The sequence below is a fragment of the Lathyrus oleraceus genome, chromosome 2 (genome assembly GCF_024323335.1).
Source record: "Lathyrus oleraceus cultivar Zhongwan6 chromosome 2, CAAS_Psat_ZW6_1.0, whole genome shotgun sequence".
NCBI classification, from domain to species: Eukaryota; Viridiplantae; Streptophyta; class Magnoliopsida; order Fabales; family Fabaceae; genus Lathyrus; species Lathyrus oleraceus.
Genome location: NC_066580.1, coordinates 41,403,745 through 41,418,763, shown reverse-complemented (window position 1 = coordinate 41,418,763; position 15,019 = coordinate 41,403,745). Strand labels below are relative to the sequence as shown.

Genomic DNA, 15,019 nt, shown 5'->3' with positions numbered 1-15,019 from the left:
GAAGTCATCAACCAAATAAATGTAACAACAAGTCAACAATAAATATTGAATGATAACAAGAAACAATGTAAAGGAAATGGTTTCATCTATGTATCAAATGACCCAAACATGGTTGAAATAGAGGCAACCTATCAATGCCTCAAAGTATCATGAATGATCTATTGATCAACCATTAATAGGTTTGAAACATTGAAGGTTTTATCAACTCTATACAACCATAGCCAGGATTTAATAGATCTCATCAACCAATAAATATAAATGATAACAAGAAACAAAGTTTGATTGAAAATGGTGGATAAAAAGTAGTAAGAGCAAAAAATCCACAAAAGGGTGTAAACCCAACAAAAACACTTGTCTCGAAGTTAACTCAAATCTCTCTCAAAACACAACCCAAGGGTAAAAACTCATTTCCAAACACAAAACAAAACCAAAAAATGTCAAGGAGTTTGAGTTCAAAATATTACCAAGATTGTGGTGTCAAAACTAGGTTGTTGTTGTGTTTGAGTTTGAGAATAAAGCAAAAAGCTTGGAAGAGGGTGGTTATGGTTGTTGTGGTAGAAAAATGGAAGGGAAGAAAGTTGTATGTTTATGTGGTGGTGGTGAATGACTATGTAAGTGAAGGTTACAAGTTTGCTACTGTTTTTGTTGTGTGGAGATGGTGAATTTTTACATGGTGGTTGGGTGGTTCCAAGAAGAAAAGAGGGTTTATGTAAGTTAGGGTTTAGGTTGAAAAGTGGGAGCTTGAATGTGATTTGGACAGAGGTTTTGTGGATTTCAAGCTTGAAAAATGAGTGGGGATAGTACTCTATTTATAGGGGAAGCAAAGAGGTTGAAGTGGGTGAAAGAAAAGGTCCCCTGGGTAAAAAACAGAGTTTTTTTTGCTGTCTGAGCAGGTGTAATCGGTTACCCTGATTAGGGTAATCGGTTACACAGTGCCAAAATGGCCAAAAATTCAGTTTTTAGTCTGGGTAATCGGTTACCCGATTTTTTTTTATAGAAATAATGAATGTATGCATGTGCAGTAGGGTCATGGATCAAATGAAAATTGTATCGGGATAGGGTGAATTTTGGGGTATGAAAATTATATATTGTGAGTGTATTATTATCCCTTTGTTGTTTGTATGGTTTTGTGCTCCTTCTTGGGGTATAGACGAGCAGGTAAATGAGTAGCTGCATAGAAGCTGAAGGATGATGTTGAGGTTGTTGTTCTTTTTCTTGTTTTATGCGATATTTAGATTTTGCTGCTCTGAGCTATAACACCGGTCGGGCAAACATTTTGTTTTGCTATTTGTTATTATTTTTGATGTTGTTGATGTTGAAGGAATTATGCCATAATTATGTTTTATGTATAAAATAGTGTGTTATGAGACTTAATAAATGTTGAGTACTTTATCTATCTTCCACTGCGATGAGCCTAAGTAAAGGCAAGCATGTGATGTCAGGTTTTTAAATTATTGCATGTTTTATATAACTCGTGTTACGGAACAGGTTTATGTCGTTTTTGAGTAACACCCTATGTATGCAGTTGTTTTAATTTTGTATTATTTTGCATGGGGGTTGTTATTATGTTACATAGTGGTATCAGAGCCTGTTCGGTCCATCTGACCTGGTTTTTGACATGATAATTGTTCTATTGTATGCGACATGTGTGTGTACATTATTGATGCAATGTTTCTTATAATGTTTGTTTCTTGGTGTGCAGAGTAATGGCTGGAAGAAACGACCACATGATTGTTGATGCTTTAGAGTCGATGGCTCAGGCACTACTGAGTCATCAAAATCAGGTTGGTGATAAGTTTAGTGGATTGGGGAAATTTCAAAGAAACAATCCACTGACTTTCAAGGGAAGTTATAATCTAGAAGGTGAACAGGCATATCTCAGAGAGATTGAGAAGATTTTTCAAGTGATGCCTTTCACTGAAGTTTAGAAGGTGCAGTTCGGTAGTAACATGTTGTCAAAGAGGTCGAAGACTGGTGGGATAATTCACGTCAGAGACTGGAGGTTGTTGGCACTGAGATTACTTGGGTTGTGTTTCGAGTTCATTTTCTGGAGAAGTACTTTCCTAAGTATGTGAACAGTAAGAAGGATATAGGATTCCTTGAGCTAAAGAAGGGGAATATGACTGTTGCTGAGTATGAAGCTAAGTTCAAAGAGATGGTGAAGTCTTATTGACACTAAAATTGTGCGGATGCTAAGGGGTTGAAGTGAATCAAGTTTTAAAATGGACTCCATCCTAAGATCAAGCAGGGTATTGGCTACCAGGAGATTCTCTGATTTCCTATGCTAGTGAGTAAGTGTAGGATATATGATAAGGATAGCAGGGCCGATTATGCTTACTATAAGAGTATTAGGGAGAGAAAAGTGAAGAATCAGTATCATGGGAAATTGTATAGTGATCCAGCTGACAAATGGAAGCAAAGGGTTTCATATGACAAAAAGCCAAGTGGAGGAGAGACTCATGCTTCTATCAATTGTTTCAAGTGTGGAGAGTCAGACCATCATGCTAGTGAATGCATGAATAAATTTCTTAGGTGCTTCAAATGTGGAAAGACAGGTCACCATATTGCATATTACAAGAGTGATGGGCCGACTTGTTATAACTGTAGCAAACAGGGTCACATTAGTACTAAATGTCAAAAGTCGAAGAAGGTTCAATCTAGAGGGAAAGTTTTTGCTTTGACTAGGTCAGAGACTACTATCTTAGACAAATTGATTCAAGGTACGTGTTTTATTAATAGTATTACATTGATTGTTGTTATTGACACAAGTGCAACACATTCTTTTATTTCTCTTGATTATGATGATAGGTTAGGTTTGAATTTTTCTGGTATGGTTGGGAGTATGGTTATCGATACCCCAACTAATGGTTCGGTAACTACTTCATGGGTGTGTTTGAATTGTCCGCTGACTATTTATGGTGAGAGTTTTGGGATGGACTTAGTTTGTCTACCATTGAGTCAAATCTATGTTATCCTTGGAATGAACTAGTTGGAGTTTAATAGTGTTCATATCAACTCTTACGACCAAACGATACCATTTCCAGAGTTCAATGGAAGTGATGAGTTGTTTGTTTCTACCAAGCAAGTCGATAACATCATGAAGGTTGATGTTAGGGTGTTCATGTTATTGGATTCTATGAAGGATGAGAGAAAAACTATGATTGGTTAGTTACCCGTGGTGTGTTATTTTCGAGAAGTGTTTCCAGATGATATCAGTGATTTGTTGATAGAGCGCGAGGTTGGGTTCTTCGTAGACTTAGTACCGGGTACTAGTTCTATGTCGATGGATCCTTATAGAATGTTTGCTTTAGAGTTGAGTGACCTGAAAATGCAATTGGAAGAGTTGCTTAAGAAGAAGTTTGTTTGACTGAGTGTTTCTCCTTGGGGAGCGTCATTGTTATTGGTCAAGAAGAAAGATCACAACATGAGGTTGTGTTTTGATTATCGATAGTTGAACAAGGTTACTATCAAGAACAAGTATCCTCTTTCGAGAATTGACGATTTGATGGATCAATTGGTTGGTGCTTGTGTGTTCAGTAAGATTGACTTGTGTTCGGGTTATCATTAGATTCATGTGAAACCAAAAGATATTTTGAAGACTGTATTCAGGATGAGGTATGCGAAGGAGAATAGTGATCCAAAACGCAACGCAATTTAAAAATTTCTCCTTTAGCGATCCTTACGAATGGGTATGATCAGTGATAGAATTGTTACCTCTTGTGGCGATTGAAACCTTTGATGCAAATCTACGGAGTGATCACAAACGTTGAATGGTGACAACGCCTCTACTCAGTCCACACGAACGGATTCCTTCAATCTTAGTGCTAGCTGCTACGAATGAAGGCTTTGAATGTGTGTGTGTGTGTGTGTGTGTGTGTGTGTGTGTGTGTGTATGTGTGTGTGTGTGTGTGTACAAAGGTTCTATTTTGTTGATGTAAGCCCTATAGGCCAATACTTTTGGTACTTGTATCGAATTATTTATTAATAATAAAAGGCTTTTTCTTTATTATGTTTGTTTAATAAAGTCCCTGGAATAGTTAGTTCGTTTAATGTATCAAGTGTGACTTAATCATGAGATCTCATTAAACATAAGGACACTATTCTTAAAGTATCCTTAGTCGAGCTTTGTTGTAAAGTGGGATAACATTAAAGCATTAAGACTATTATGTATATAGACGGATGATCACATCTCATGGATCATGGATAAGGAGTTATCAAGTCTTAAACATAGGTATGAATATTAAGAGTACTATTTATACTTAATTGACCCGCTATGAGAATACTATATAGAATGTTATGCAAAGTGTCATAAGTTATTCTCATGGTGATAGTGGTGTATACCACCCTAGATGTAGAGTCAAGTGCCTTATTGCTGATCAAACATTGTTCGTAATTGGATGACCATAAAGACAGTTGATGGGTACTCCACGAAGCATGCTGAGGGACATGAGTGACCTAGATGCAATTTGCCCATCATGCGTAACAGGATAAATGTCTATGGGCCAAATATTGAACTGGACAAGAATGAAACAATCTATGCCTTGTGTTCAATATAGACATAGGGGCAAAAGGGTAATCATACACATAAGTGTTATCACAAAAGGATTTGTCAGATCACATGACATTTTTGTGTCTTGGGTAGTAGTGATGTGTTGCTAGATATCGCTCACTGTTTATTATGTTAAATACGTGATTTAATATAATTCCTAATATCACAAAAACCTACAGGGTCACACACAAAAGGACGGATTGATGAGAGATAGAGTAAATAAGGAACACCGAAGGTACGATACACTTAAGTGAATTGTAGAACATCGTAAGGTACGGTGTACTTAATTAGGATACGAAATATGGTAAGGTACCACGCGCTTAAGTGTTTTTGGCATATCATAAGATATGGGCCACATACACTTAAGTGGGTTTTTTAGCTTGCAGCCCACACAAGTGGTTCTATAAATAGAACAATTGTGCAGAAGCATTGGTTTAGTTGAAATTTCGTTTCGCTCTCTCTCTCTCTCTCTCACTCTCACTCTCTCTCTCTCTCTCTCTCACTCACTCACTCAAAGTCTTCATTCGTAGCAGCTAGCACTGAGATTGAAGGAATTCGTTCGTGTGGACTGAGTAGAGGTGTTGTCACCATTCAACATTCGTGATCGCTTCTTAGATCTGCATCAAAGGTTTCAATCTCCACAAGAGGTAACGATTCTATACTGATCATGCCCATTCGTAAGGATCACTAAAGGATAAAAAAATTAATTTCCGCTATGTTTTGGATCGCTATTCTCCTTCAGTGGTATCAAACCCACTTACGGAACCATACATCTGATAGCTATTTATTTTCTATATTTTCTGTATTAATACGTGTAGCGGGGTATTCGTTACCTTTAGATTTATTGACTAAATCAAAAGTAAATCATACAATTCGAGTCTCCACCGCACTTCTATTTATCCAAAGGAAAGGTTAGAAAGCGAACAAAAACCGAGAAGTTTTATCTCATCAAAAACTAATAAAAATGTCAGAGATTTGGGTAAGGGGGTTGGTTATGCAATGGGAAGGTTTTAAGCACCCAAAACATCCTTAGTACTCTAAGGGAGCCCTTTTTGCAAATATTGTATGTTAGGTTGGTACTTGTGAAAATATTTAAGCAGACATGATTGGGGAGATGAGAAAAGAATATACAAATTATTTACAATTTTGTTGTTTGAATGTGAAATTCTGGTATCAGATATAAGATGTCGAAGGTAATGTCACGACACTAATATCTGTTAACACAAATAGGATAAAGATACAGAATGGTAAAGCAAATGACAAAAGCAATTGTTAACCCAGTTCGGTGCAACTCACCTACGTCTGGGGGCTACCAAGCCAGGAAGGAAATTCACTAAAATAGAATTAGTTCAAAGACTCTCCGTACACTTCAACAAGTTACAGTCTTTCTCACTTAATCTCTACTCGTGCAATTTCTACCTAAGCACTCTTAGATATGAGAACCCACTCACTTCCCTACAATCACACACCAGTGATTTTAAACAACAATCCCTTGAGAAAAGAAAATACTTTTCAATTACACACTCTTGATTTTACTTCACAGTTGAAATCAAGAAGACACACTCTTGATCTTGCTTCACAACTTTGATCAAGAAGACACACTCTTGCTTAACAGCTTTAGAGTGACAAATTACAACCACAAATTAGTCCAATTCAATCATCAATGGGTGACTTGAATGACCTACAAGTCTCACGACTAAACAAACACAAACCCTAGCTCTCTCTCTATATTTCGCTCAGTATTGGTTGTGTGTTCAAACAGGTTTTCTAAGTCCTTTTTATAGAAGCATCCAGCTGGGCTTGGACATCTTGAAAACCCTAAATCTATTTTCCAATTAAATCTTTTTATAACAGCTGGTTAGATCTCCTTGGAAAATAAGTAAATCTGGTTGTAATCCATGATTGAATGTGCCAGCTAATCATATCCTCAATCATACAAAGATTGCCATTAATTGTGCAATCACAAAACACCAGACATTCATACTGAATGTGTTGTGTACAGGATGTCATGACATTGGGTCTGACATCCTGGAAAAATCCTGCATAATCCAATAATTCCTTTTATAACTTCCAGTAGGTACAGTCATATCAGATGCCATGACCTTGTGTATGTCATCTGAAACAATCCTGCATGAACATGTCTTTCATTTAAGCTCCAGCAGGTACATCCAATATTAGAAGCCATGGCATTGTATGTGGCATTCTGAAACAATCCTGCATGAACATGTTCTTGAACTCCAGCAGGTACATAGGATATCTCATGTTAAGACATCACACATAACATCTTGTGAACACTCTTTGTTTTACCAAAATTGCTGCCAACACTTAGAATCAACAAACTCCCCCTTTGGAAAATTTTGGCTAAAACATATATCTGTCCTTTTTGTTCACAAGGTAAACTATCAGCAGGTAAACAACATAACAGTAGTTTAATCAGCAACAGAAGCAAAACAATTACTAGGTATGGCTACTAGTAATGCACACATGCACAAGGGTACTTCTCCTCCCCCTAAATTTGTACAACAGAAACAGAATTACTAGTTATGGATGCAACTAGTAAGACACACAAATGCACAAGGGTACTCCTTCTCCCCCTAAATCTGTGCACACAACAAACAGTCTCCATGAACATAATAACTATTGTAACTCCAGCACCTGTACCAGCCAGAATGTCATTCTGACATCTGCTTCAACAACAACACTTGTGCACCATATCAGACATCCTCTTTGACATCTATAAACAGAACAACATTCTGTTTTAACACCTGTGCACTTCCTTTAAAAATAGCTGTCCTCCAGCTATATCCAACTCACAACTTCCACAACAGCTTCCATATCAGCACTTCTCCCCCTTTTTAGTCAAAATTGACCAAAGGTGACCTTTTTTCAAAAAATAATAAAACTTCAGTCTTTCAAACATCAGCATTAGAATAGCTTCCAGCCACACAGTCTAGTCTTCGCCACAACACAGTTTACCCAGTCAGAAATATCCTCTGGGATAACCACAAACTCCTTTACTTGCTATAGGTTCTCATGAACACAGATCCCCAACTTCCCCCTTAAACATTCAAATTGATTGGCATCCAAAGCTTTAGTGAAAATGTATGCTAATTGCTTTTCCGTAGTAACATGCTCCAGAGTTATGATCTTATCTTCTACAAGTTCTCTGATGAAGTGATGATGAATGTCAATGTGCTTTGTCCTGCTATGTTGAATAGGATTTTTGGAAATATTTATGGCACTCAGGTTATCACATTATAATGTCATGACTTCTTGTGTGACATTGTATTCAGACAACATCTTCTTCATCCAGATCAGTTGAGAACAGCTACTCCCAGCTGCTATGTATTCATCTTCAGCAGTGGATAGAGATACACAATTTTGTTTCTTGCTAAACCATGAAATCAAATTGTTCCCCAAAAAGAAGCATCCCCTAGATGTGCTTTTCCTATCATCAGCACTTCCAGCCCAGTCAGCATCATAGTAACCAGTCAACATGGATCCAGATCCATGAGTATACAACATCCCATAGTCACTGGTGCCATTGACATATTTCAGTATTCTCTTCACTTGGTTTATGTGACTGACTTTTGGTTCAGCTTGATACCTAGCACAAACACCTACAGCAAATGCAATGTCAAGTCTGCTTGCTGTGAGATATAGCAGACTTCTTATCATGCTTCTGTATAGACTCTGATCTACACTGACACCATTTTCGTCTTTGGAGATTTTCACATGAGTAGGAGCAGGTGTCCTTTTATGGCTTGCATTTTCCATGCCAAACTTCTTCACAATGTTCTTGGCATACTTGCTTTGAGATAGAAAGATAGAGTCATCCATCTGTTTGACTTGTAGCCCAAGAAAGTAGGTCAGTTCTCCAACAAGGCTCATTTCAAACTCAGATTGCATTTGTCTAACAAAATGTTCAACCATCTGTTCTGACATCCCACCAAATACAATGTCATCTACATATATTTGTGCCACCATGAGCTTTCCTCCTTCATTCTTCACAAACAGAGTTTTGTCAATACCTCCTTTCCTGTATCCATTGTCAGTGAGGAACACTGTGAGTCTCTCATACCAAGCCCTGGGAGCTTGCTTCAACCCATAGAGGGCTTTCTTTAATCTGTACACATGTTGTGGAAGATTTGGATCTGTGAATCCTTTAGGTTGTTCAACATATACTTCTTCATTTAAGTAGCCATTCAGGAAGGCACTTTTTACATCCATTTGAAACAGCTTGAATTTCAGAATACATGCCACTCAAAGCAATAGTCTAATGGACTCAAGGCGAGCTACAGGAGCAAATGTTTCATCAAAGTCTACTCCTTCAACTTGAGTATATCCTTGAGCTACTAATCTAGCTTTGTTTTTAGTAACAACCCCTTGTTCATCAGATTTATTCTTATATACCCACTTTGTTCCTATGACATTTACTCCTTCAGGTCTATGAACACTTTCCCATATTTCATTCCTCTTGAATTGGCCTAACTCCTCTTGCATGGCATTGATCCAGAACTCATCAGTCAAGGCTTCCTTGATATTTCTGGGTTCAATCTTTGACACAAAGCAGCCATGTGAGATCACTTCCCTTGATCTAGTAGTGACTCCTTCCCTTGATCTAGTAGTGACTCCTTTCCAATCAAATCTAGGGCTTGGACATCTTGAAAACCCTAAATCTATTTTCCAATCAAATCTTTTTATAACAACTGGTTAGATCTCCTTGGAAAATAAGTAAATCTGGTTGTAATCCATGATTGAATGCGCCAGCTAATCATATCTTCAATCATACAAAGATTGCCATTAATTGTGCAATCACAAAACACCAGACATTCATACTGAATATGCGGTGTACAGGATGTCATGACATCAGGTCTGACATCCTGGAAAAATCCTGCATAATCCAATAATTCCTTTTATAACTTCCAGCAGGTACAGCCATATCAGATGCCATGACCTTGTGTATGTCATCTGAAACAATCCTGCATGAACATGTCTTTCATTTAAGCTCCAGCAGGTACATCCAATATCGGAAGCCATGGCATTGTATGTGGCATTCTGAAACAATCCTGCATGAACATGTTCTTGAACTCCAGCAGGTACATAGGATATCTCATGTTAAGACATCACACATAACATCTTGTGAACACTCTTTGTTTTACCAAAATTGCTGCCAACACTTAGAATCAACAGAATGGATAAACCCATTGCCTACGTACCATCACAAAGGTAGGATCAAAACCTCGTAGTTTGGGGTAAAAATCTCAAAATAAGTTGGTCAATTGATTTGACAAAAGCCTTAAGGTCTTTTGTTATCAAAGGGAGAAAACTCAACCTAAACCAACAATCCACCATGTGAGGAGAGCTTCAACATACTAGTGAGGGTTCCATCCTATAATAAGTATGGAAGACTTATAGTCCAATCACTAAGGATGAGGTGAGGTTTACATCAACCACTATGATAACTCAAACCTATGGCTAATGTTTATGAAAAAGGTTTTAAAAAAGGTGGCCATTGGAACCACAAAACAACTTGAGTGAGTTGTATTTACAAATTAGAAGTATTCACAAAATGAACTCAAAGTAGACTTAATATTCAATTCAAAATAAGTATTAATGAAAAGAGTTTTGAAAAATCAAAGGCTTAATGCCTAGGTTTCTAGCTTTGAAAACAATGTCAATGATTGCACAAAATGAGTTTGGCTTGGGTTAGAGTGGAGAGAAGGAGAGAAGGGCTAGTCCTAAACATGCAAAGATGAGAGAAGAGAAATAAAACCCTTGGAGTTCCTTTCTTGAGATCATAAAGATGATTCAAGAGCTCCTTTCCCTTGGACTTAGCAAGCAATAAGCAATTAACTCAAGCAATCAATCAAAGATTCTGTAACACCCTTCTAAAATACCCCAAATATTTAATTAAAATAACACATATCAATCAGAGTAATTATGCACCAAGGGTGTCACACAACACTTAACAACATAATAACTGTCATGCTCATTATTTAATCAAAATAACATTTTTTGCACAATTCGCAGCGGATATAAATCAACTCAACCATTCCACAAACATATAACGTATTACATGAAAAATGGTTCAACAACCGACAATAAACAATTAAAACATCCCGTCCCGATGTTACATCTATCAGAGCATGACCCACTACGGTGACTACACTAGACTCCAAGCACTAGCTTCTACTCAACTCATTGCTCGTTACCTGAAAAATAATTGTAAGGGTGAGTTCCTCAATCGATATAACAAACATTATAAATTATCATGTTATGTTAAGTAATTTAACTCATTAATCACCCAATATCAACACAACTCATATACATACTCAAGATCAATACCACTGATACACATACAACAAAACCAACATAATGCAACTCTAATGAGACTCGACTCGTCATGCATGTGGTACCATTCGGAGTAAAACTCCCAACTTAAAATCATTGCCATTTTAGTGGGCATCAAGGCATAAGCCTTCAACTTTCAACTTAAAATTTCGCCAATCCAGGCCAACGTGGTGTGAGCAAAGCTCCGACTTAATGCATATGAATGTACATGGCATACACGACTTTAAACTATCAACAACATAATAATAATATCAACACAACAACGTTTTCAACAAAAATCAACTTATAATCAACTTTGGCTCATCAAGCCTCCAACTCAGTATTTTCAACAACTTTAACAGAACTAATCCACATATTTGGATCAACATTTCATAGCATAAACCCAACAAAATTATTCCTCACAATCAACTAAAATAGGCCAATCACCAATTATGTTCACAACATTAAAATACCAATTTGTCTAATTTCCAACAGTGTTAACCGGTTAACGCCCTGGGTTAACCGGTTAACGCAGGACAAAATACATTTTCTGGCAAAACGCAACAGTGTTAACCGGTTAACGCCCTGGGTTAACCGGTTAACGCAGGCAAAACAGCACATTTTCACAAAATATAACAGTGTTAACCGGTTAACGCCCTGGGTTAACCGGTTAACGCAGACAAAACAGCAGTTCCTGCGCTAACACAAGGCAGAATGCAGAGTTTCCGCATTTTCCGCCGTTGGAGGACTTCCGGACCTCCGATTCAATTTCCGTAAAAAGCTACACGTTCGGGGAAACACGACTCACACAATTACGGACTCAATTACAGCTTAAACTCAGTTTATTCATCACAATCTTTCAGCATTCAACAATCCCAATTAGGGTCAATTCAACGGTTTCTCACTACCCATGACATGTTAATCTATAATACCCATTAAGCGACGATAAACCCCCCTTACCTGAGATAATCCGGCAGTCTCTAAGCTTCAAGCTTTTCCGTTCTTCAACCTTTGCTCTTTCTCCACTTTTCACCTTTCAGCCGCTTCTCTGTTTCACGTGAAAACTCTTTACCAACAATGAACCCTTTTTCTCTTATTCTAACTTATATATTTTCCACTAATTATTATTCCAAATAATAATAATAATAATAATCCAATAATTCGATTTATTTAATTAAATTATTAAATATATTATTAACTTAATTAAATAATCCTCTTATTTAATTCGGGGTGTTACAACTCTCCCCTACTAAAAGAGTTTTCGTCCTCGAAAACATACCTCAAGCAAATAACTCTGGATAAGACTCCTTCATCCGACTCTCAAGTTCCCATGTCATGCTTTCGCCCGCAGCTCCCAACCAAACGACTTTAACCAACCCAATCTCTTTTCCTCGAAGAGTCTTTGTTTCACGATCTTCAACTCGTACAGGCTTTGTCTCTACTGTTAAATTATCTCGCACTTGCACATCATCCATACTAACCACATGAGACGGATCTGAGATATACTTCCGAAGCTGCGACACATGGAATACATCATGCAAATTCGAAAGATTAGGTGGTAATGCCATCCGATAAGCAACCCTTCCAACCCGTTCTAAGATTTGATACGGACCAATGAAGCGAGGAGTGAGCTTTTTAGACTTCAAAGCCCTCCCAACTCCGGTCACAGGCGTGACTCTCAAAAACACATGGTCACCAGTTTGAAATTCTAAATCCTTCTTCCGCTTGTCATGGTAACTCTTCTGCCTACTCTGAGAAGCTTTCATCTTCTCCCGGATAAACTTCACTTTCTCGGTAGTTTCTCGAACTAACTCTGGTCCAAGTACTACACTCTCACCAGGTTCGTGCCAACACAACGGAGTTCTACATCTACGACCATATAATGCTTCAAAAGGCGCCATTCCGATACTAGAATGGTAACTATTATTGTATGTGAACTCGATCAATGGAAGATAAGTGTCCCACGAACCTCCTTGTTCAAGAACACAAGCCCTCAGTAAATCTTCTAATGACTGAATAGTTCTCTCAGTTTGGCCATCAGTTTGAGGATGATATGCCGAACTCAACCTCAACTTAGATCCCAACGAATCTTGCAGACTTTTCCAAAATCCCGATGTAAACCTCGGATCTCTGTCCGACACAATACACAGAGGAACACCATGCAACTTTACAACTACTCGGACGTAAATCTCTGCCAACTTCGCAATTGGGTAAGTGATGTTAATAGGTATGAAGTGAGCCGACTTCGTGAGCCTATCAACGATCACCCAAATCGAATCATGCCCTCGTAAGGTAGCAGGCAGCCCCGTTACAAAGTCCATAGAAATGCTATCCCATTTCCATTCTGGAACGTCCAACGGTTGCATCAACCCAGCAGGCTTCTGATGCTCAATCTTCGACTTCTGACAAGTTAAGCACGCATACACAAAACGAGCCACTTCTTCTTTCATTCCGGGCCACCAAAATAATTTCTTTAAATCCTGATACATTTTAGTAGCTCCTGGATGAATACTCAAGCTGCTTCTATGACCCTCCTCTAGAATACTTCTCTTCAAAATTGCGTCGTCAGGAATACAAATTCTTTCCCCTAATTTCAACACACCTCTCGTGTCAACCGTAAAGTCACTTTTCTCTGATTGACCACAACGATTAAGGATGTCTACTAATTTCACATCCAATTTCTGTGCCTCTCGGATACTATCCATAAAATCATTATTAATCTTTAGCATTCCTAGCATCACACTCTGCGGTGTTACTTCGCAAACCAAACTCATATCCCGAAATTGCTCAATTAATTCCAACTCCTTAATCATCATTGCTGACACATGCAAGGTCTTTCTACTTAAAGCATCGGCCACAACATTTGCTTTTCCTGGATGATAATTCAAACCGAAATCATAATCCTTAAGCAATTCGAACCACCTACGTTGTCTCATGTTCAGCTCTTTCTGATCAAATAGATACTTTAAACTTTTATGATCGCTGAAAACTTCGAATCTGGAACCATAAAGGTAATGCCTCCAAAGTTTTAGCGCAAACACTACAGCAGCAAGTTCAAGATCATGCGTAGGATAGTTCTTTTCATGAATTCTCAACTGTCGCGACGCGTAAGCAATTACTTTATTATTTTGCATGAGCACACCTCCCAAACCCATCAACGAAGCATCACAGTAAATTATAAACGGTTCCCCCGGATTTGGCAAAGTCAAAACCGGCGCCGACGTCAATCTCCTCTTTAATTCATTAAAACTCTCTTCGCACTGAACATCCCACACGAAAGCTTTACCTTTGCAAGTTAATTTAGTCAACGGAAGTGCTAACTTAGAAAATCCTTCAATAAATCTTCGATAATATCCAGCTAATCCCAAAAAGCTTCTAATCTCGGTAACCGACTTAGGAGTTTCCCATTGCAATACAGCTTCTACCTTGGAAGGATCTACAGCAATACCCTTCCCTGAAATTACATGGCCGAGAAAACTGACTTCTCTTAACCAAAACTCACACTTGGACAACTTCGCATACAATTTCTTATCTTTCAAAACCTCCAATACTAATCTCAAATGTTCCTGGTGCTCTCCTTCGGACTTAGAGTAAATCAAAATATCATCAATAAATACTACCACAAAATGATCCAGATAAGTATGGAAAATACGATTCATGTATTCCATAAATACTCCCGGCGCATTAGTCACACCGAAAGGCATCACAGAATACTCATAATGTCCATACCGAGTTCTGAACGCTGTCTTCTGGATGTCTTCATCTTTCACTCTGATCTGATGATAGCCCGATCTCAAATCAATTTTACTGAACACACAAGCACCCACTAATTGGTCCATCAAATCATCTATCCTCGATAGTGGATACTTATTCTTGATCGTTACTTTATTCAATTGTCTATAATCAATACAAAGCCTCATACTACCCTCTTTCTTCTTTACTAGCAACACTGGAGCTCCCCACGGCGACACACTTGGTCTTATAAACTGCTTCTCAAGTAAGTCTTCCAATTGCTTCTTTAATTCATACAATTCAGATGCCGACATTCTATATGGTGCCATCGAAACAGGCCTAGTACCAGGTACCAGATCAATAGTAAATTCAACTTCCCTTTCTGGTGGCACACTAGGAATTTCA

At 38.0% G+C, this 15,019-nt stretch overlaps 1 protein-coding gene across 1 annotated transcript; it reads left to right on the top strand.

Annotated features, from left to right (window-relative positions):
• The first annotated feature begins 2,281 nt into the window (after nucleotides 1-2,281).
• On the top strand, nucleotides 2,282-3,169 carry LOC127121835 (uncharacterized). Its single transcript, XM_051052272.1, has 2 exons — nucleotides 2,282-2,872; nucleotides 2,990-3,169. Exons 1-2 carry the CDS (start codon nucleotides 2,282-2,284, stop codon nucleotides 3,167-3,169), a joined length of 771 nt encoding a protein of 256 aa, XP_050908229.1.
• The last annotated feature ends 11,850 nt before the right edge of the window (nucleotides 3,170-15,019 follow it).